This window comes from Leptosomus discolor, chromosome 2 (assembly GCF_034619465.1).
Source record: "Leptosomus discolor isolate bLepDis1 chromosome 2, bLepDis1.hap2, whole genome shotgun sequence".
Taxonomy (NCBI): domain Eukaryota; kingdom Metazoa; phylum Chordata; class Aves; order Leptosomiformes; family Leptosomidae; genus Leptosomus; species Leptosomus discolor.
The window spans coordinates 49,220,939-49,245,396 of record NC_141392.1 but is presented as its reverse complement, the minus strand read 5'-3'; the positions used below and the strand labels follow the sequence as shown (position 1 = coordinate 49,245,396).

The 24,458-nt window shown below is 40.4% G+C and overlaps 1 protein-coding gene across 2 annotated transcripts in view; it reads right to left on the bottom strand.

Annotated features, from left to right (window-relative positions):
- The window catches only part of RPS6KA2 (ribosomal protein S6 kinase A2), a 310,509-nt gene that overhangs the window by 62,414 nt on the left and 223,637 nt on the right, over positions 1-24,458 (bottom strand). For both annotated transcript variants that reach the window (XM_086461053.1, XM_086461054.1), the window contains 5 exons: positions 14,845-14,925; positions 13,948-14,027; positions 10,514-10,620; positions 3,166-3,203; positions 2,273-2,415 (listed from right to left, as the gene is read on the bottom strand). In XM_086461053.1, coding sequence (XP_086317179.1) covers positions 2,273-2,415; positions 3,166-3,203; positions 10,514-10,620; positions 13,948-14,027; positions 14,845-14,925 — 449 coding nt within the window. The remainder of the gene's footprint in view (positions 1-2,272; positions 2,416-3,165; positions 3,204-10,513; positions 10,621-13,947; positions 14,028-14,844; positions 14,926-24,458) is intronic.

Here is a 24,458-nt window from a genome sequence, read left to right as displayed (position 1 = left end):
CCTTTTAAATTTGGGTAATAAATTACAATATTTACTTAGATTAACTGCTGTCAACCAGCTAGATCAGTGACACAGGCCCTCCCCACCCCAAATTTTCACTAGTTGTCACATTGGTTCCTATCCTTATTTCCTTTGGTGGCACCAGTGGCCTACTTAGGGTAAACAAAATTTAAACATACACTGTGGATTGTGGTATGTAGCGTAATATAGAGCTACTTAATATAGCTTCCATACCAGACGAAATGGAGCTGTATTAGAAGAGCATATTGCTACACTAATTTATGCTTCTGCCCTGGTTCTGCAGGGGAGCCGTGAAAACCACGGTGAGGTGCAATATGAGCCACAGCTGCAGTGCTGCACTGCGTTGCGCTGCCTTTTGCTGGCCATGCATTGAGCACTTGGGTAGACCTGCAGCCTGCACACTTCAGGAGAGAGCAGCATCACCCTTGTTATCTGAACATATCCCTGTGAGAGTAATAAATGCATGGTGTCTGGGCTTAAGGGACAGCACTATGCTTGATAAAATGACAATGGGAATAACTGCTTCAAAAAGCTTTTAAAAAATCGCAATATCCCAAAACAACTTCTCCTTGATCTTCTCTTCATTCTCAGCAACAATAGCACCACAGACAGAGGAGGCTGGATGGGTGCAGGAGGGAGCAGGTTAGCACCCAAACACCTAATTTTAGATGGCTGGCTTGAAGAGGGTTCAATACTTCTCTGAAAAACTTTCCTGACTTTGCATCCCAGTATCAAATACTGCAGCACTCAGGAGGATGATATTCGGTCCTTCTTGTAAGCCAAGCAGCTCCACGCTAGTCAGATATCTCTTGTAGAGCTCTTCTTGGAAAGTGTTTTCCACGACCTCCCTCCTTAAGCAGTCAGGAGCTTTCTTCTACTTTCCAGGCTAACTACATTTCACTATGAGTATATTTATTCCTACCTGCTCTTGGGACAACGTTACTGTTTAGCTGAAATGGCTCCTTTCTCTCTGTGGTGTTTTTCTCTGTGATGTATTCATGGGTGGTATAAGTACTAATAAGTGTCTTCAATTACTGAATTTCCCCTGCAACATTGTATCAAATACATTATTATAATGGAGGCACATGAGATACACTTCATTTACTTTGTTTAGAAAAAGATGGCTATCTTATCAAGTAAAATACCAGAATAATCTAGCATGACTGGTATTTGCTAAATTCATGTTGCATTTTAAATAACTTTTCATTGATTTCCATGTATAAAAAAATGAATTAGTGCAGTTTCTCATATTGATTCCTTTTAAACTACCTCCAGAATAGCTTGGAGGACTCTTAAAAGTTAAGCAACAGGGGGGGAAAATTGCAACTTTTTTATAGTTAATCCAATGCAAAGGCATGTGAGAAAAAGATTAATTCCCAACTATTCCTCTGTGCCAATTGATACATTTGTGTCTATTTCTGGTGATTTCCCCCTCTGTGAAGAGCAGTCATTTTAAAACTGTTTCACATACATCATTTTAAAACCACCTTCAGCATGGACTCAGGACAAAGCAAACATCCCAAACTAGTCATAAAGCAGAATAGTACAGAACAAAGGTGGATGACATGGTGCCCATATGTATTTGGTTTCTTTTCCCACCAGGAGAAAAGAGAGGTCTTTGAGTGACAGTCTCCCAACAGCTAAAAAAACTACAGGAAATTCACCACCAGCCCAAAAACTACCTGAATCTCATCAGTGGCACAAGAGTCATTGATGCTGATGTGAAGAAGACAGGTGAATGTCTAAAGAACCACTGAGGTCCTGTGAAACATTCAGAGTGATCTCTAAAATATGTCCTTTTTAATCTATATTTTGAAAAAAAAAAAAAAGAGTAAATTTTTAAGCTTCTCTAAGAGGATGTCCCTAACATCTGAAAATTGCTGCTTGGGTAATTGTTTCCTAACAAGAACCACGTTAGTAACTAGGCAGATGTTTCTGTTGAAATGCTTATGCTCTTCTAAGCCTGCTCTGCCCTGTTTCTGTGCAGCAGAAATATTCATGTCTCACGGTGACCAACTGAGACAGCAAAGGACTGTGAGAAGGAAGAGACAGAATCTGGGGCCAAATGCTACCTCATATACTACCAGAAGCGGCTGGCTTGCTGTCACTGATGCAATGAAAATGACCAAGCAATCATTACACATCTACTTTTCTATCAACTCTTAATTGCTGAAAGCGGTACGTTTTATCTGAGGGATCTGGTCACTCCTACAACCACCCCTCTAACAAGCAAACACAACTTTTCCATTACCATGAGTACGCCGAAAGACCACCAGTCGGCACTCTGTGTGTGTCCTCGTCGGTTGACCACCTCTGGGGCCATATACTCTATTGTCCCACAGAATGAATACGCTCTCTTATCATGGTCAATGGCTTCTTTACTCAGACCAAAATCTAAATAAATCAAAGCAAAAAAGACTTGTCAGGTCTATAAAAATGATGATTTACACTTTCGCTGACTTAAACTGTTCAAACAAAACACACCAACCAGCTGATGAAGCACCCTTCTGTCTGCATGCAGAAAAGCCACAGGCACATGTGTGCTGAAGCCTTGCCTACATGGAGTGCCTGCTTGTCATTTTTTACTATGTCCTGAAAGTAGGTGTATCATTTTCTCTGTTCAGAAGGAGGTTTGACTCAAAGCAGAAAAGAGATTTTAAAAAGCAGAAATACACAGTTCAGGCTTGGTGAAGACAATGCTGGTAAGGACTCTTGCTCAGATAACCAAATCATTAGAAATAATAATCCCAGATAGACACCAATGAAAAGGATGTCCAGACAGCACCTCCAGGGTGGCAAAGGGATGTCTTTTCAGGTGTCCTCTGCAAATTATAATTCAGATAATTTAATCTGGAGCAAGCAGTCATATTGGAAGTGTCCTTCCATCCATGGTGGTAGGCAACCAAGCCTGCAGGCTTCACGTCGGTCAAAAGTACAGTTTTACCAAGAAAATGCTATGTTCTCCATGTGCTGTGCAGCATGGATACTTGATGAACTGCCAGAGAAGAGAAACCCAATGCTCAAACTCTTCTGGCTTCTGAGTTTTTGTAAGCTAGCTCTTTCAGATCAAAGACTAAGGTGCATGGAACATACTGCAGAAGAAAAATTAGCTTGTAGACATTAAATTTTCCATTCCTTATTTACCTGTGATCTTGATGTGGCCCTCTTCATCAAGAAGAATGCTGTAAAGCCAAAAAACAAACACTCATTCATTAGGCAGGCACAGAGCACAGTTAACAAACATGAAGAAAATATGTTTAAGACAGGCAAGGAGATATGCAACACTCAAACACAAACCCTCAGTGGATTATATGCCTCCAGAAAGAAAACTGGTCTTCAAAGGTCTGTCTAATCTCATGCCTGAAACACGCGCAGCCTGCAGCAGTTGCATGGGGAGCCTCCCTACTCCACAGCATGCTCAGGGTGGGCATGCACGCTGAGTTCAGAAAGAACAGGGTGTTCAAAGCCAACAACTGCAGAGTATCTGCTTCCAGCAGGAGAAGGAGCTACAGGTTTTCTACTCTTCTCGTTAACAATAAAGGCAAGAACACAAATAATCAGGGCTTGGACTCACTGGACCTAAAATTAACTCCAAAGGTAGATATGTTCATGCTGAAGTAATAAAAGTAATTGTAAAGCACAATGACTAGTCACAGCCTAACTGCATGGATCTCAGCCCCTGCTAATTTATTCTGTCCTGAAGCATAAATGAAAATTCAGCCTGGAAGCCAAGATCAAGTGTTCTCATGTTTGCCACCTGCCGACATATTTTATTCTCACAAAGGCATTCTAACATTTCGGTGAGAAAAATGACTGTAGTTCACAAAAAGCATTTCTAGTTTTTATGGAAACAAGAAGGAACACTGAAATTGAAAAAGAATGATTTTTGGTAACTTTTCTGCCTATAAATACTGACGTGGTAATGAGGGTGCTGTTTCTTCAGTTCTAGTTAGATTTAGTATATTTCTCTTTTCAAAATGGTCTAGCGAGGTGTCAGCTATTTTTATATTCCCCTTCTCTTAGAGAATAACTTTAACTATTCAGGAAGAAATTAAGACAGCAGTTAAACAAACACATTGGGCTGTATTTTTGTGAAAGGTTGTCTCTGTACTGAAACATAATTGAAAAGAGATGATCTTCTGTCATTTGTTTGTGTGTTTAGAGCAGACTGTTATTGTGTAATTCATCAAAGGCCACCAGCTGAGTCACTACTATGCATTCAATAATTAAACTTTTTCTTCTCCATAAAAGCATCTTTACTTCTATTCTTTCTCCCCAGATTTCTCAAAGAGGCATAATTTCTAAGTATCAGCCTATAACAGGCACGTTTAAATGTATTTTTGTGACTACAATCCATAAACAAGAGGCTTGTGCTTCAGAAGAGAACAGAATAAAACACTTGCCAGTGTGGAAGTGAGATGAATGTATGAACTCCACAGATCTGGTTCTGGAAGAACGGAAAGGGAGTACAGTTCACAGAAACCACCTAAAAATTTGCCCCATGCACAGGAAGACCCTGTGAATAGCAATGCAATTCAGAGAGTGTGGGACTTTCTCCAGAAACATCAGTTTTATGTTTCATCGATTTCCTACTGAAAATCCATACTGCTTTTCTGTGTACACAATGTATGTTTTTCACTCCTTTGCCCTCATTAGAGGGTTCATACCTTATCCTCATTAAAGGGATGGAGGCAATACCAACACGGATATCAGACTAATAATACTGTCTTAGGTTAAGTGAGCCCAAAGCATACAACAGATTTTCTCACACTGAATGTTTGTATGAGTAGAAAAATGAATGGATCCTGGTTTCCTATGGATATGCATCCCATATCCCATAAAACCTGATCTACTGAACCCTCTCCTGTCTCATGTTCCCTAATCACCCTTATATGATGCCCTCAAGCGCCTGCAGCTTCCCCCGTGTCCCTTTGGACAGCCAGGTGTTTCCACATTTGCCATCTGCCAACACACGCAATGCTATGGTTATGAACTGAAAATTACATTCGATGCAAAAAGTAAAATAATATGCTAACAGTGAGAAAAAGATAATTGTTGCACTGAATTAGCTTTGAGTGACATTAAGAAGCAAAGAACAATGTACCTGCTTCTAAGCATCCGGATTATAATGACAGACAAATGGTTTTCCTCTGACTGTGGAAGCAAAGGTACTCTCTGATCATACTTTCTGTCTTCCCTTTTTATCTTTATCACTTTAAAGTTCCTTTTTATTCCACACTGTTAGTAGTAGAAAATCTATTGTGACATTCACAATTACTTTAGCTGTGGTTTGCAGGATCAGCTAATCTGAAATAAACTAGTATTATTTTGCAGAAGGGAAAAAAGAATCAGAAGTTGTTAATGTAATTCAGGCTTGGTAAATATCTTTCTTCTAAATGAATGTTTTGAAATTATAAAAAATGTAAGAAGTAGACTACATCTAAATGTTAAACTAGGCTATAATCTCACTGAGTGATAACCTTTCTCTACAAGATTTTTCCATTTTATTTGTTCAGTTTAAGGTTTGAGTGTGTTTACAGGAACCTATCATTGTTAACCTTTTCTTTATTTCAAAACAATAACAACATTATGGCCTCAGGATTGTTCCACAAATATTCAAACTGCTTGCATTGACCTCAGTTTAAAAGTATGCCTTGAGAAAATAAAAGCTGAAAATCTCCACGTTAGAGGCTGTGAAACTAAGCTAGTTGCAGGGGAATGACATACTCCAAGTTACAGGAGAAGCTCACAGTAGAGCTAGGACTGCAGCCTCCTTAGTACACTTTTTGCTGCAACTTCAGCACAGGAATAAAGAGCCTTTGTTATTAGTTGAGATTATTTTATAGTGACTCATAAATCAAGGCCATAGCAATTCTCTCCCATTTCTCTGTCCCTCTGTCTCTCTTTATTTTTAATGATAAGTCATGTCTTTTAGGCTTCACTTTGAACTCCGATATACCCAAATCATCCTTAAATCATTCTGCCAAATCTATTAAAGCTGGAACTCTGAGGAAGTTTTTTTGATAATTTAAGTTTCTTCCCAAGTCACCTCAGTTGTGCAGAAAATTCAACCCACACTTTATGTTTTTCAGAAATTGTAGCCAAAATTTCAGGTTGGAAAGAAAACCTGAAACTTCATAAAAGTGTTTAATTTGATTGCAGGCTTTGTTATGAATGTACCAGAGAGAATGCAGTATTCAAAGAGATGAAGATTCTCAGAAACTGTCAACCTTTTGTGACATTTCAGTGTTTGCATGACCCTATACTATCTCACCATGCTGAACAGTCTTATGTCAAACTCATCGCTGCTGTAGCTTGACTCCATTGATACCATGAAGTCCCCCAAAGGGATGACTTACTTCAATGAAAGAGGATGGTGATTTTCCATTAAAAGTCTTTGTCCTTTACTGATTCTCAGATCTTCCCTCTCTATGCAGGGCAGCTACATTCACAAATGAATTGCCATTGTTTGCAACATGCCGTGTTAAATGGCAGTATTTTTTTTTTAAATATAGTTCAACAATTCACGAGTTTTTGTATGAGTAGTTATATGAACTGTCCCTTGTACAGACAGCTGAGGCCATTACTATGTAAACCACTCCTTGTTAATCAAAGCCCCTACGACAGAACTTTATCAAGGTGCATCTGGGTACCTGGAGATAGAAAAGGCAAAAATAAATAAAAAAAGTCTGTGCATTCTCAGAAGGTAGAGTTACTTCTAAGTCACTCATACCCTTAAACCACAGCATAACAAATAACACATGCATCATATACTACTTTATAATAAGTTCCCATTTTTCTAGTTTGGTATATTTCCGTATTTAATAGCTTGATCTGTAGTTCTTCAACAGCAACATGCCTCTGCATGTAAGTAAACCCATGGGTTTCAGTGTGACTAAACAGTACCTTGTTCCACAAGGGATGCCACTGGAACCACCAAGATAATTCAAGGAGAAGAGTTTGGCTGCAAGAATTTAAGGGAAAAAGCAACTGCTTGTTCTAAACAAGACTTTAACCAGGAAACTTGATTGCCTTTTGGAAGTAAGTACAGCTAACTTTATAACAACTCCCAGGGTAAACATTCTGGTTGCACTTAAAATTAATTCGTAGTTTTGAATTGTTAATATGGATTTTTGCTCAGGGAATCTTAAAAAAATGTTGAACCTTAAATTTTAATGTACTGAGGGTTATTTCAAGTGGTCTGAACAGTGTTACTTTCTAACTCGTCTTCTTCAACATAAACGATTCCGATGAACTTCATTTTAGGATACTTACAGAGCTGACTGAAGCAATCTCAAATCTATTAAGAGTTACTTTTGGGAGCTTCTGGAGGGCAGCAAAAGCACTGAACAACGAAAGGTCAAATGCAGTGCCTATCTTTTAACAAAGGGGAAAGAGAGAATTGGAAAATTAATGAACTACTTAATTTATCTCTAGTTCTGCAAATCTGATAAGAGTAAACCTTGTGCTCTAATCAGACTGGTAATGCTTCTCCTGAAGACGTGTGTGCAATTCTGCACATTGCACTTCAAAGGAGTCACGAGAGATTCAACATACGGATCAAGAGAAACCAAAGGGGAGAAATGAGAGTCACCAAACACCTAGAAAGACTGACTGATGAAGAAGAGTTCACTAGCTGGATTGTTTAGGGTACAGAAGAGAGGTCTGAGGACACAGACGTGCTCACAATCCCCTGGGGCTGCTGCTGAGGGCAGAACGAGCTGTTTGGAGAGTCTAGGCCAAGCAGCAATGGCCTGCAACTGCAGCAAAGAAATTTCAAGTTAGCTATTAGGAGCAACTTTCTAGATGCACAACTGGTGGAGCACTGCTGAGAGGCCTCCTGTGGAGAGCATGGGGTCTGCACCAGCTATATTAAGAATAGGTTAGCAACACACCTGTAATGACTTTCCTATATTTGGCCCTGCCCAGGGGCAAGGAGAGGATGAGAACATCCTGGGATGGTCCTAATTTTCTTTTGTCATCTTATTTAGAGCACTATCCTTTCCCAGATGTAACTTAAAAATATATAACTTTTTTTTCCCTCCAGAATGACTGTTTTCTTCTGCTGTACCTGTTTTTTTACTCAACCTAAAGTTCCAGTGAAATCATAGGCTGTCACACTCTGCTGTCCTAGTCACGGCTACATATAGGCTTTGCACTTATAAAGCTATTTTTAAAGAATAGAATCTGTTTCAATCAAACAGATGCCTTGATTTATTCCCAGGTATGAACCTGAGTTATACCAGTCTGGGTGATTCCCTTTCCTGTACAACCATAGTTATAATCACGTAAAGTAATTTTATACTATGACAGTTGTATCTGGATTCAGCTGGGTCACTAGTTATCTATTTATACATCAAAGACCATAAACCATGTTCCAAAGTTATGAAATACCAAAATGAGTGCTGCCACCTTAATCTTGCACAGTGATCTCGCTGTATAAAGGTCTTTAATCACACAATACTTTTTGTTTTCTTTCAGAGAACTCTTGCCTCAGTTGGCAGAACAGTTAATACTCGGGGATTTTAGCAGAGCGGTACAGTGAAGGGGATGGTTGGCTGGTCTCAGGCCAGATGAAAATGCACAGATAACTGGGTTCCATCTTTGCCTTTTCGACATGTTTCTATGTGACAATGGAAAATCAGTGACACCTTCCTTTCTCAGGTGAACTCTAATTTCTCAATTCACTGATCCCTGATCTGAAACACTGCAGTTTGGTCTACAGAAATTCTAAGTGCTCTCACTTGCAACTGAAGTCAATGAGAGATGTGCTTTGAAACTCAAAGTGACACATAACGCTGAGAACTCTGAAAAATCAGGTTCTCAGTATCTCAAATACAGTGAATAGTTTTGACATGCACTTAATTTTCTTCTCGGTTTCTAACTTCTCCTAGAGCAAAAAATTACAGCATATGCCTATAAACGTAACAGCACCATGACTTATATTTGATTTGGATACGTTCTAATAGCAGCTTCATATATCACATGTTGGTTTGAAAAACAGCTTCATCTAACACCAGAAAGAGAAGTAGTGCGTGATTCATGCTAACACTCACTAGAAACAAAGTTTAAAACTGAAAACCTGTAATTGGAGTTATTCTATAATGTACATGTTTGTTGATGCTGAATGAATAAAATAGCAATTCAGAACAGTGTTGAAACCAAAGAGCTGCTCGCTGACGAGGCAACAGCACGTGCCAGTGGCAGCAATGGTGTGACCACTGCCTACCTGCATTTCAAGTTATGTGGCAAACCGTTACCTTCATCCCTCCAGTGGTTTAATTTGGAGGATGATTTCCTGTATTTGACAAAGACTCTGGTTTCCAGTTTTGACTGCATAAACAGGCAAGACTGCAAATTTCAGTCACTTGTGAAAGGGTCTCTAGCCCAAAGTACTGTACATCTGTATGAATTCATATAGTACTACCACTACTGTTGTTGTAGCCAAAATACAAAATGCATTTATAATCACATAGTACAGTATTGTAGATAAACAGCCTCCTTCCCTTCAACTTCTCACCTACAAAGTCTACCTTCCATTACTCTTAGTCTCTTAATTTGTCCATGTGTGTGAAAGCAATAGCACTCCATTTTAAAGAAAGAGCTGCATACTTTTGAACTTCATGTCACAGAAGGAAAAGGCTACTCTGCTGCTATATTGAAGTATAAACAACAGCCAAGCAAACTGTTCTCAGTGGTCATCTTACTTAAATGATGGTGATCACTACATTTAAAAGGCTGGTAACTTTGAAATGTTGCAGCCTGTTTTATTGGAGCTGGCGCAGAAGATGCAGGCAAAGCACCAGGCAAGAGAAATGGAATAAAACCAATATCACATCACTCCCAGGGACAGCACTGGGCATGTCATTTAGTCTACCGATGTAGTGCAAAGAAAAAAAGAGAAAGGAGAATTCTCTATAGCACCACATTAGGAATAGAAAATAGCTGCAAGTATAAGCAAGAAATTTTTTTTGGAAAATATTCTGGATTATTAATAAAAGTTCCTGATTATCATGTGTCTCATGAGCTAATATGCAAAGTTTTCAGAGATGCTAATTTACTTTAAACAATGGCTACAATAAAACTGAACAATGCCACAACTTATTCTGCATGAGCAGGAAGTGATGTTGCTTGGAGAAGTTCATACCACACCAAGGGGAAGGCCAGATTAAATGCTGCAAATGGAGAACAGTGCTTCTGAAGTGAAAGGCACAGAGATCTGAATCCCGCACTGAGATCATTCACTAAACTGAAGGCCAGGCACACAGAGGCCACATCATACTGGAACAGAGTTGAAGTATTTGGCTTCATGCTTAAATGATATGATAGGAAGACCCTACTCCTGATGGTGAGGGTCTTATGTATAGAGTCTTACATACAAGAAGGAAGACAGAGCCTCTGGCACCTTTTGATTTACTAGCACAACAAGGAGCAGAAACGACCTAAAATCTCACATACTTATGTTTCAGTTCGCTCTTTCTCATTAACTTACTTTTCCGGTTTTAGATCCCTGTAAATAATTCCAAGACCATGGAGGTGGTCTAATGCCAAGGCCAGCTCAGCTAAGTAGAACTTGACATCCTCTTCTGTAAACATCACCTAGAGAGAAAGAAGAGAAGAACACAGTGGTGGGCTGGCTTGTGTTAAACAGATACGGGGAAGGAATTGCCTAACTCGGGAATGCTGGAAGGATCATCATATCAGGTTCCATTTTCCATAATTTGTCTGAACTCACATTAACAATTCTTACCCGATCCTCTTCATAAAACAAAACCTGATCTGTCAAGTACTTCTGTTTCTTAAAACATGCTGCTCTCATTCATCTGTTTGATCAGTTTAGATGACATCATGCCTCAATAACACAAATAAGGTTCTAACTCTTTAGCCTTTAGAAATGAATGGCAAAATTCAATACGTTCAGTGCAGCCCTTATTATTTTCATATCTCTTAATTTGCTAAAATCTTGGCATGCGTTACCAGATTCCCACAAAATAACATGGGGAAGTGAAACTCTTTCAAATCTGAGCAGAATATACAGCATGAAGAGACTCAGAGATGCATTAAAGACCCCACACACTGAGGGTTCAAGGAATCTCAGTGCGGATGCCCTAGGCAGTGATATGTTGTCTAACATCCAGGGCCTGATGAGGTCTAAACTGAGGGCGGTTGCTTCCTTTCTATAGCCGATATAGATACTGCTAACACTGAAAGCTCTGTTTTAGGTGGGAAGAAACTTCTGTAATTGAAAAACCACTAAGCTCAGAAAAACTCAGATGGCAAGAAACCCCTTTGGTTCAACTTTCATTGTATCCCAGATGTTATTAAGTTCTTTTTAATTAAATTTCAATATGTACAACAATAATGATGCAGAAAGAGAAGCTGATACATTGGATACACAAGTGTGAATACTATGTATGACAGAACTAAAATTAGTCAGCTCAATACAAATTTACATGCAAATATCTACAGTAGAAGTTGCTGAGCTTATTTTTAAAATTAAGTCTCCGCTCTTGGAAAGGAAAAGACATGATAATTGAGTGCTCTGAAGCTGCAGAGGGCTGAGAAAAAGAGAGGATTCAGAGAACAGATGTCACAATTTAATTAAGACTATCACTGCAAAGGCTAGAAAGAAAGGATATATAAGCAAAAATTCTGATTAAAAATTTAATTGGTGTGAACATAAAAATTACATTAACTATAAAAATAATTAAATTATTTATATGGTTTAAAATAAATAATGTAGCTAAGAGATTAGATCAATAGAATCAGGGAAAATCTAATCTATACAGATATACATAGTTCAAGTCAGATGTCTCAGAAAGACAGCGCAAGAGAGAGACAAGCTTTTCACGCATGCTCTAGTATATGGGATCTGACTGAAAGTCCACTGAAATCCATACTGTCGGACCAAGTCCATAATAATAAAATTGTAAGCAGTACAAGTTTTCCCATAACTTTTTCCCTTGCGATACCTTGCCATTAAACAGCTGCAAAGTATAGGTAAACAAGATGCGCTGCAAACACTGAAAAAAGAAGTACGTAACAGGACTGTCAATTTAAGAGGACTCATTGTTGATAGTATAAAGCAGAAAAGTTAGTGCGTTGCATAGGAAAAGCTTTGGGAAAAATGTGAAGTTTTAGAGGAGTACAAAATCTGAGCTGGTCTCTCACTTTTGAGCTCCCCGATTGTGCAGAACAAGTAACTGCCCTCTGTAGGCAAGAATCACTTTTGCTCTCTTCCATGAAATCAGAGAGATCTTTGCTAAGACAGTACTCTGCCTTGCTAACAAAGCCTGATTTCATGACAAACAGCAGAATGACATTTTATTTTCTTTAATCTTTTTCCTCACATTGAAAATAACTTCTACCAGGTATTGAGTACTTACATTTTATCCGTATGATTACTCTTCAGTGTAAGTAACCTGTTGCTAATGTCTTCTTGCACTAGCATAAAAGCCTTGAAAGCAAATACTTGGGGTCCCAAGCTGGGGAACATACAGCAGCCTGCAGCATGTCACTGAACCAGGAATTGGATAGGGGGAAAAAAAAATCTAGGGAACTTTTGAATAAAAGGACTGTTTTCACAGCTTTTTTTAGTCCATCAGTAACTCCCCAAACCAAGGAGAACAAATGGAGCTTCCCCTCAGGATGACATTTGAAAGGTCCTTGTCTTACCTTTAAAGACTGCGTGCTAGGTGGTTGCCTGCACCCCTGTCTCCACATGCTAGAAAGAGACCAAGGGCTGGGGACATCATGATGGTGACCGACAACGTTGGGGTGCAAGCAAGCCCTAGGGCAGCAGGGCTGCCTCACTGGAGCCTCCCATGCTGCCTGCAGGGTCCTCTCTGAGGCTAAGTGCAGGAGGATGCACTGCTTCAAGCAACACAGACAGCTGGCTCAAAGAAGCATTTGGAGACACAGGCAAGTGCTAAATGATCCTAGAAAACCTGCCGCTGCTGCTCTCTATAGTCATTTGCAAGACTCAAATTTGGACCACTTCCTGGCTGCCTTTTTCTCCAGCAGCAGCATCTCTTCAAGGGCAGGAGCTGCAGAGGACAGGGAAGGGATGGGAGCCCAGGAAGGTGATGGATGCAGCAGCTGCCCCAAGCAGGCAGGGGAAAAGCAGGTGAGGGCTGTGACAGCCATCCTCTAAGCCCCAGGGTGGTGCGTGGCCTCTGACCTGCTCCCAGCAGCTGCTGCAGGAGACGGCTCTTTCCCCGCTCTCTGGCTGATGGTCAAGGGCTGGAGCACTTCCCCTCTGAGGACAGGCTGAGAGAGTTGGGGTGGTTCAGCTTGAGACATAGGAACAGGTTGCCCAGAGAAGCTGTGGCTGCCCCCTCCCTGGCAGTGTTCAAGGCCAGGCTGGATGGGGCTTCAAGCAACCTGGTCTGGTGGAAGATGTCCCTGCCCATGGCAGGGGGGTTGGAGCTAGGTGATCTTTAAGGTTCCTTCCAACCCAAATCATTCTACGGTTCTATGATGCCCCTCTGTCTGCACACTTGGTGCAGGGATCAGCCCCAACCTACAGCCATCTCTTCTTTCTGCTGTCAGCAGTTGTGTTTTTCCAGCGGTTCTGTGCCCATGTCCAGGGCAAAAAGTATTGGGGACTGATTTCTCAGACTTTTCACATCACACCCAAGATGTGTTTTGCAAGCAATGAGTCTGGGGCTGTTTTGCTATGGGAGTGGCTTGGCAGTGATGCAATTTTCTACAACAGTGATGATTACATGCTATCTGCTGCATTACCTATGGCATTATTCAAATACAATTATTAAGAATCCACTTAAATATGCAAGATGATACAGCTCTATTACATACAAATAGCAGGACTACTCCCAAGGCCATTTTTCATTCCCACCAACTTAATCTGAGTTCCGGAAATCCTCGATAGTCTTCCATTTCTAAGTTAAAAATCTATCAGCTTACCTCTTTGGAGAGTCTTGTGAAAAGGTCCCCTCCCCGCAGGAAATCTAGTATTAGATACAACTTTCCCTCTGTTTGAAATGCTGCATTAGAAAAAGATAGAGATGTTGGAAGTTTGAATCAAGATAAAGTCTCTGAAAAATTAATCTTGTTGACTATCAGTATATCATTCATGCTATTAGCTTCCCTGCCATTTCAGCACTTTGAGAACAGAAAAAAAAAAAAATTCTGTATAGAACTAAGCAATCAAGCTTAGACTACAGGAAAAAAGTGGTATCAGTTGAGGGACAGCAATGCATTACCAATATATTTCTTTCTATGCTAAGCACCTATGAACTAATATTGTTTTCCACTGCACAAGGTACCAGGAGTCACTGATGGCTAGTCATGGAAAGAAGCTCCCAGGTTTGTGTGAGAGGAGAGCCTGTGCTATCCAAAATCCTAAATGTCCTCAGAAGACCCTTTACAGTAATAATGGGGCTCCTTAGGAAGCTGGTGAGGCAGAGGAAGGCAAGGCCAGCAAGACACTACATTCATATACACACATATACAAAGTTGGACTGTTGCTGATTATCAAAAATAGTTTTCATTTAGATTTTCTGGTTTTCTAAATGATACCTGACAGCAGGTGAGGGGGTTGACAGATGCATACTCACCAGCTATCCCACCAGCACTATCACACCAGACTTTAAGCCAAATGTATTCTCATGGAGGAATGGCTAAAACCTACTTATACTGAAATTCTCCTTTAGCATAAATGAAGAATTTCACAGAGGTAGCCTGTATGACTGTTAGACACAGAGTCATAATGTAGGCTGGGGGCATCTGTATGAAAGTATAACACATCTAGTTACAATTGCCCAAGAATTCAAGAACAAACATGAATTATATTATAGTTACCATAATGCAGCTTGACTATGAAAGGATGATTCACTTCTGCCAAAATATCTCTCTCCATTTTTGATCGTACCCGATCCCGAACTATAAGGAAAGAACAATAAGCAGAGTAACATATTAAGAGGCAGCATGGTCACTGGATACAGTACTGGAATGAGGTTCAGGCAATTTGGATTCTGCTGATGGCTTGTAGTGTGATCTTTGGCAAATCATGCCACTCTCTAGTGTCCCCTTTTTCTGCCTGTCTTGTCTGTGTAGTACAAGCAAGCTCTTCAGGAAAGCACCACGTCTTTCTCTGTAGAGAGCAGTCCTAAGTAAAAGGACTAAAGTATTACAAACAACAGGAAGGTCGTTATGCTCTGCAGAAGAGAATGTTAATGTGAAAATTAAAATGATACAAAATTAATAACTCTATATCATTTAAGATTGAATGGAACGTACCAGTCCCAGAACTCATTGGGTTAACCTTGTGTGAATTAACTTTTTGTACTGTGCTGATAAAGTGTTTATGAGATATCTCTGAACAGCACTCTCTGGAAGTGATTTATAAAAAATATTTTACGCCTCCAATAAACCACCCAAACAATCAGTAACAAATAAAAAAAGTCTGATTAAAAATAGTAAAAAATTATTTCTATGTGTAGAGATAAATTATCGTGTGACAGCAGTGAGAAAAATACCTTTTGTGGTTGAGATGAATAAAGAGTAAGAGAAAAAGTAGTTAAAGAGGTGAGCTGGGTTCAAACTAATCAAATGCTGAATATTTCATAGCAAACACATGTAGCAGAATGTTCAGACATTAACAAGGATTCAAGTCCTCATATTATCAGCTCTTGATCCTACAGATTCATTTTTCAGTCAATCACAATTTTATTAATTCCATAATGTAGTATTGAAATGTTCTTCTTCTTTCTCTGCATTACACAATGCCAACATGCTTTTCAGCTGAAAGCATCTACAACGGATGTTATGAGACTATTTTAGGTGGTAAAGCCTGAAATCTCAGTGAGATTCTGTCATAGCCTGCATGTGTTGTGGATCTGCTGAGAAGCCGAGTACTCTCAGCACCCAAGTAATGAACATGCCATAATGAAAACACATATTCTGTTTCTGTCCATTAAAAACTGACACACAGAGAAATAAGTCCAAAACAACTAATCTGAAAACCTTAAATAGGAGTGGAGGGATACTTGGATTTCTTGCTATTTTGATGCTTTACCTAGGTCAATAGTGACGCAAGCTTTACTAGCTCACTCAACCTAAGCTACCTTGTGGCTAGAAGCAAAAACAAAGGGAACATCAGAATCTTAATTTTAACTCACGAGTAAAAATCACACACCATACACCCACAAAATGCTTAACCTATGTGAAGGTAGAGCATTTCTCAAGCTGTAGATCAGTGATGTTCCCAGGCAGAAATTCCTGTTGGACAGGTGCGCATTGCTGAACACTCTATGCAGGACATTTCCCATTGAGCTTGGTTAGATAGCCTAGTGAACTGCCTCTCTGTACTTACACTGCAGAGGTGTGTGAATAGGCTGGCAGAACAGCAGTGCACCCTCCTGTCCCCATCATTTCAACCTCTGAACAGGTAAAGGCACAGCTGTGCAGCCAGGTGCTTTGCCAAAGTCCCCTGCGCTGTGCCCCGCTCGCTGCTGTGGTGGTTACAGGCTGTGAACCTGTTAGGCTGCCGTGTCACCCTCCTCCCTGCGTGTATACCTCAGCCACAGCAACATTAGAGAAAAGGTTATGTCAGCACAGAAGACACCTCATTCTCTTCAGTCATGGCCCCATATCTGCTCTGAACCTAGTCTCCTCCAAAGCTGCTCTAATCATCACCTTCACAGTGGCTTCCAAAAAAGGTTACTGGGACCTGTAATCAGGATCACAGCTTGGCACGTGAGTTGGTGACCTGCCTTCCCTGTCTTCCAGCATCAGATACTGCCTGATTTAAACACTCTGAGGGCAGAAGCTATATTAGCCCAGATTTTTGTACATCTTACCCACTAAGAAGCTATTAAACACATTATCTAAAAAGGCAAGTCCATTTACTTTCTCCCACTGTCCTGTTCTTTCCCTATTACTTCCACGTGCCTGGGCCGTGCCTGATCTTAACCTCTAAAGTTGCCTCCCTAGAGGTATCTACCTGCTTGCACCAACTTACATACCACAGGGCACTCTTAGTTATTGTACCAAATGCTGCACATCCATTGTCACAATATTTCAAAAACATGCAAGGTTAAATCCCTACTCCTTTTACTATTAATTCTGTCATAGCAGGAGGGATTTATTTTCTCTTATTCCAGATACACCTGGAAATAAGAATTTCCCTGCTCTTCCTCTCTCTTGTATTTTTGGGATTGGGGCAATGTGGGTCTGATATTTGTCAAGAAAGGTTTTAAGAAGAGACGGCACTTTGACATAACATTTCAACAGCATGAGGCTCTGGCTTTGTCCGACTCCTCTGTCATCTGCCTCTCTTCTGCACTTTTGATATTTTCCCCTAGTATTCTGTGGCCTCAGTCTGCTCCACTGGGGACATTTCTCTTCTAGTTCTTACATCCTGGCAGTCAGATAATTAGATTGATTTGCTCAAGCATGATCTGAATTAGTTCTGGCTGCTTATTCAGCCTGCTAGATCCTGGCTACGGAGGGACTCCTCCAACAGCATGGGGAGAGATGGACAGTGTCTGAACAGCTGCTACAGGGCAAGGGATGATGAGGCCTGAACATTAAAGGTACTTCTACGCAGGTGACGAAGCAAACACGCATGTCTTTCCTTAGTCTCATTTGGGGATCAGTGAACATGTACCACCATGAATTTCTCCACTCATTTCCAAAGTGACTGGATCTCTGACAAGGACCTGTTTCTATGGATGCCTTTCTGAGCGAATCCCTTTTCTCTGATGGTCTTATCAGAGAGCTGCAAAACCAGCACTGGACCTCAGTAGCTCTAGGGAAGACGATGGAGCAGCTCAGTTCAGCACTGCTCAGCGCAGGGCTGGACTCTCCCCTAGGCATGGGTACCTGCCTAGTGCTGCAGAACAGTCCCTTCTTCAGCCCGCCCCTTGTTAATATCAGGGGACAAACACCAAAGGCACAGAGGACAGTGCAAATAACTAAGCTCCCCTGTCCTCACATGGCCACTTGCAGGCGCCTCAGTGCAGCACACAGGTGGCTTGGGCAGGTAATGCTTACACCAGATGTTTACTTATATCATTAAAATGCTCATTGGAAATAGTGCTCATCTTGCCCTTTCTACCCGGTATCAAATGGTTTGAAAGATGAGTTTTGCCACTTATCTTTAAATTATATATCAGACAGAGGCAGAGCACACAACCTGGAGCAAAGAGCACAAAGTCACAAAGATTGTTTGCATGCTCTTGGACAAATTAACTCTCCCTGAAATAATCCCTGGTGTGGCGAGACAGGAGGAACCAGACTGGTGGAGCCTGTAACTGCAGAGGAAGTACCTGCTACCCTGAAATAAAAATGGTTCCCATTTCCAGGTATTAATGTGATATGAAAGAAAAGTAGAGGCAGTTAAGGATACGTGCAAATAAACAGAGCTTATCCACTTCTGTCTGTCTAGCTCTGAACATAAAAGAAGAGGATGTTACTGCTTACTTTATATAACACTGAATGCTTAAGGAGAGGGTTTTATTTAAGGTATGAATTTTTACTTCTTGTGCTGTTTTAATTTTAATAACCATGAGGTACAGATGGGAAAGGGGAAAAGGGAAAAGTATATTCAGAGCATCTTCCAACAAGAGAAAAAAAGTTCCTTCTCAATAACAGACTAGATGTGTTATTTTCTGAATAAGAAAATAAAATGGTAATCCTGCTTCCTTCTCTGAAGTCTCATGATACCAACTTTGGTTGAGAGTCCAACATGGAGATATAAATTAAATTTCAGCCAATGAACTTCTTGTCCATATATCTCACTTAAAAACTAAGAGTCAGTGCATCTCTCAGCTATGTATGCTGTCAAGTAATGATGATCTAGGGACATCTTTTGATGTACATGCAATGACATCATATCATGCAGCAGGATGTCGAGCCAACCCAATGAGAACTTTAATTAGTGAAACCATGGCCTACAGGAGCTGTAAAGGGGGAGTTTATAGAAGAGAGACTAATTTATTCACTGCAATACTGATTAAAATTTATAGCTAATTCACCATAAGGGGAAAGTAACTTGCCATGTATCTAGTGACTGGATAGCTGAGCTGAAGTCACAGCTCCGTGAAGTTAAACATCATTCAGCCACTGGTTTCAGTGGAGCCACAGAATTGCTTCTGGCACCTCTTTGGCCAAAGAATAACTTCCAAACATTTTTATTTAACAGTATCCTTCTCACTGCTGCCCAAAGTAATTCTTAGTTCTACTAGAAGACAATTATCCTGAAGCTATTTTCTAAATTTGTGTGTATATATTTTGCTCATCTTTTCCCTGTCTTGAGACTTACGTGGAGTAAAAGTTGATGTTTCTACTTCAAGAGAAGTAATTTTCAATTTAACTTGCAGTGTAGTTTTGGGTTTTGCATATAGATTTGGTGTTATAAGGCATGAGGGTTTTACCTACAGCCTTATACAAGTTAACACACGTATCAAATTTAAATTGGTATTAATTCAATTTTCAAATGTCAAATAAAAATGAAATAGCTTTTCCTTTTGCCCTCCTTCCTGAGCTGAAACCCCCCCTGGTGCCCCACTTGTGTCCCACACTATTCTTCCCTTGGTGCCACCTGGGTCCTGTCAGAGCATGGACGCTTTAGGTTAGTGCTCCCAGGACTGATCCCATTTTCCACTTACGGCTTTCCTCTGTAAAAGCTTTTTGTAGAGAAAGATCCAGCAAGAGAGCACGTATTGCAGACATCTTAATGGACTGCCTTAGCTAAGGGCACTGAGCTGCAAATCAGACTTGATAAACAGCAAATTCCTCAACGCAGCAAAAGCTGTCTTGGGCTCACGCACAGGGGGAACTGTGGTGTGGTGCATCAGAACTGAGACAGGAGCCAAGACGTATGCCTACAAGGAAGACCTGCGCAGAGAAAAGGAGCATGTCTGCCTCCATCCTGCCTGTTCTGGGGATCAGCGACAGCGCAAGGAGCCAGGCTGTGGCTGCCCATGCAGGTGGTGTGGAGACGTATGCGATATATTCCAACTTCCTCCACAGGTGCCAAACTTGCTCTCACCTCTGTTAGTCACAGCAAGGGGAAGCCAGAGAGTCTCATGGGTGAAATATTTTATGTACACATTAGCTGAGGTCCAGCACAATTCTGCTTTGCTCAAGACTGCAGTCATTTGCTGGTTCATGCCCTGTGAACGTCTCTGACTTACTGATGCAGCCTCGCAAATGCAAGCAAAGCACCTGGATGCTCCAATATGCTTCTAGAAATCATTAAACGACTTCTAGCCTAAACCCTGTTTTTAAAAGGGGATTGAGATAGATTTTGTGAGCTCTGCAAGGCATCCAAAGCTGAAAAGGGTTCTACCACTTTTCAATTGCACTAAAGCGGTAACTTATTTTTTGTAAGTTGGTGTTAGGTTCATACAACTGTTTATAACTCTAGTCCCAGTGTAAACACCTGCTGGTTGCCTTGAGGCACAGGACCTTGGTACCCCTGCCTCAGAGTCCTCTGGAGGTGGCTCAGGGCAGGACCTGGTGCTCTGGTTGCCTCTCTGAGTAGGCCAGTCTCTCTCCGCCGATTTTTGGAGGCAATCTTCTTAGTGTCACCAGGCTGAAATTGGCATTTGAAAGCTTAATTTGTTTTTGGAACTAGGAATGGGTTGTCAGATGATGGGTTTGGTGCCTCAGTGACTTGTCCTTATGACGTTTTGTCCTTTTTGACAATCTTACCCAAAATGCTGCTTAATCCCCTGACCTGCAACACCAGGGAGAGATACCCCCTTGCATGTCTGACACCAGCAACTGCCGCTTACAGAACGCTGTTGCTGCAGGAAGATACACACAGAAAATACATGAATAATGTCAAAGGTTTCACAATCTGCTCAGAGATGTTTGGCCAAAAGCATTATTGATTATAAATGATTTGCCCATCCCTGCCCTTCATAATGACCATTCAATAACAAATGTCCCTGCTCAGCCAGGAGCGAAGCACTAATTAATTAAGAAAGCAAGAACAGGGGGATTTAGAAGCTAAGTTAACTTAATTAAATCACCATCAAAAAACATAGTTAGCAGCAGAAAAAAGTCAGTGAATAAAATGATGGATTTAGATTTCATCCATTAGCGTCCTCATTTCCCTAAAACTCGGCACCGTGCCTCCAGTGGAACAAAAGCAAAATATGACTCGGGTTCAGGAACATGCAACTCAATTTTAAATTCTTCATGTAGCACTGGAATATACGAGTGGTATAGAAAATGGAATATATACATAAAACTATATGCAACATCATTTTCAATTCTATTTCTGTTATTTTCATCTGGTTTTTTAATGCTGGCTGTTGTAGACAAAAGCAGAGTGTTAGATTCTAATTTCAAATTGACACTGTGTACATCTGGAAGACAAAGTACTTGTGTGCTGACTAATTATATGAGATATGGAGAAATACAGGCTTTACAAAACAGATCATACTTTGGCTTCAATGGTTCTGCTTGGAAATGCTATTTACATTACTGTGTTTCTCCTCCACACAGTATTATACTCAAATCTTCTAAAGAGTAGCTTTTCATGTTGTACCTTATCAGTGGAGCATTATTACAACACAAAGGAAAACAGAAAAGTGTCCTGTTGACACCTGAATATAGAAGTATACCCATAATGTCATGTAGGGATTTTATGGGCATCTCTTTTGAAATGCATATCATTTCATGAAGGTTATTTTTCTGGAAGAAAGATCCTCTGTGCCCCCAAATACAGAACCTTTTAGAGGCGGGGAATGAGCCGTTAAAAACAGAGCTTTACCACTCAGCCCTAGTGCTGCTGCGGCAAAGGAAAAAAACAGCTTTACAGAGCAGGAGACACTCCTTTGTAGAAGGGCACTCTGAAAAATCAATACGAACACAGACTGGTTTTTAGAAGTCCAGGGTCTGGAGGAGGTCATTTTATCTCCCCTTTCCTCTTTTTTTTTTTTTTTTTCCCCCTCTTTTACATGAAACAACACATTTGGCTTTAGAGAAATCAAAGACTTTCCTTTTTTTTTTTTTTCTTAATTAAAAAAAAGTAGCTTGGATGCTTCAATGTTGAGATTTGGAATGATAGATGTCTCTAAATCCTAAACTTTTAATATTGAACTTCCATTTATATTATTTATCACTTATTTATTATTTTCTATAAATGATCAGAAAAGTTAACTAAATCTTGCACTAAATCTTGCAATATGCTTCTGAAGTGCCTCTGCTCAATTTTCCAACAAGAATTAAAAGGACAGATTGGTGAACTCTAACGCTACCAAATAAAATCATATGGGAGTTGTCAGGAGACATACTAGCTAGGACATACCAACCCCACTGAAAACAGAGCAATAACCTGAGCTCTGCCCGCATTTTCCTGACACCCTTGCCCAGGGAGGAGCAGCCTGGTGAGCTGTGGATGCTGCTCAGAGGGCTCCTTCCTGCCTGGTAGGATCTCTGGCAGCTGTGACCTCACCAACTTGGATCTGTCTCCCCAGCCAAAAAACCCCACAGACGCTGCAGGAGCTTAAGTGTGTTTCAGATTTTTGGCTGAAGCCAGCCAGTGGGTTCAACCCCATCATTAGAGAAGTACTGACCGACAGACCAGCCAGATGATCATATAAACCTCATGTCCTCATGCAGAGGTGAAATTTCAATTTTTGTGTATTTTTAAACAGAACTGGACCAACTGAATACACACAGATGTGCTTGTGCACAGCTCCTGGGTGAATTCATTCCCCCCCAGGGTCTGTGAACTGCAGATGTGCAATCATATCCAATAAGCCAAATCCTATGGTGATGCACAACACCAACAAAGTCAGAATTACACCCCTTACAATCCCATAAATCAGTTTTAACTAACATTGTTAAAAACTAACTGAATAAATGACTCAATGAAGAGCAGAGAAAGTTGCCATTCGCTAGCATGTAACCTCCTCCAAGAAGCCAAAACCTACAGCTGGAAATACATCTGCCCATGACTTGTGCAAAACTGAAAGCCTTCGACACCTCTACATAGCTGCACCTGGGTAATCTTTCTTTTTTTTTAATGTAAGGCATATGTTTTATTTAAATTTATTTACCTTCAGTGGATGTGATATCCTGTCAAATGATCCATAAAGTGATATATTTTTTCTTGAATTCTACTGTAACATATTTTAATTTTTTACTATATTTGCTTCAGTTGAACGGATGTATAATAATTATTATTACTCTTGCAGGCAATAGCAACAGTTTCAATATTAACTCTTACTGACAGGAAATAATTACTTATGCTTTAGGAACAGGCATAATTTCAAAATGATAAATGAGTAAGAGGGCTGGCCTTAGAATTCAGAAGTCCCAGTAAACGCCATTCATCAGTAGCTCTGGAAATTATGATGACCTGAAGGGAGAAACTGGTGGCTGTTTCATATAGATTTGCAATAGAGAAAAGTTGCTTGAATCAGTTATGAGACAGTTGGCCTTTTTTCCCCTCGCAAAATAGATATTTAAAATTCAGGTCCAACCTACAAGAATCCAACAGAAAAAAAGATATACAGGTACATATAGTCCTCAGTCCTACTCTTAAACACAGTCCAGAGGGATGAATTTTCTCCATCAAACTTCTCTGTTATCTTCTGTCAGACTCTAAGTCCCTTGCAGCTACTGCCCTGCTGCAGCGCTGGCTAACTCGCATGCAGATGCAAAGGAGAGGCAGCGCTGAGCCTAGTGTTTCCTACCTGTGGAGCATTCCAGTATTAAATGAGCGCTCGCCTTGTGTTTGCTGTGGCTATGTTGCTAAGTCAATAGAAGCAAGGAAGAAACTGTTTTTCTCTTGTCCTGCTTGAGATGGAGATGATCCAGACATCCAGAAACTGCTGGGTCTTTCAGAGTAATGAGTTTCACCACTTGTCTTTTAAGCTTGAAGCCCAGCGTGGTTTAATCAACTGCTGGATCTATTATTTCTTAAACACCAATTACAATGTAGAAGTATAAAATAATTTAAAAAAATACATACAATCAAACCAGAGCATTCTGCTGAAATGCTTACTATCAATGTTTTTTCAAGTGAAATTTCACTCAACAGTCCTGTTCCAGTGGACAGACACTCTACCAGAAACGGTACATTGAATCTTTTCTTTATCAATCACAATGCACATTCAGAAGATGGAATAACAAAAAAGAAGATTTAGGGGTGCTTCAGGAAAAAATATGTCCACCAAGCCTACCAGGAATTTTTCAAACAGAATCCCCATGTCTTCCAAATGTAGGGTAAACATACAAAAGTATGAAGTAATGTTTTTGTGATTGGCCTAAGTGGAGAGCTGTTTGCCAAATTAGTTCTGATATGGGTGATGCAAGGCAATGGCTGGACAGCAAGAGGTGCATTTCTCAGAAGGAAGGGTTTGGATGGATTGGTCATGGAGTATGAGGCAAATGTTAATATTCACCCTGAGCTATGTAGCAGCCCCGGCCACAACAGCACTAGACTGACT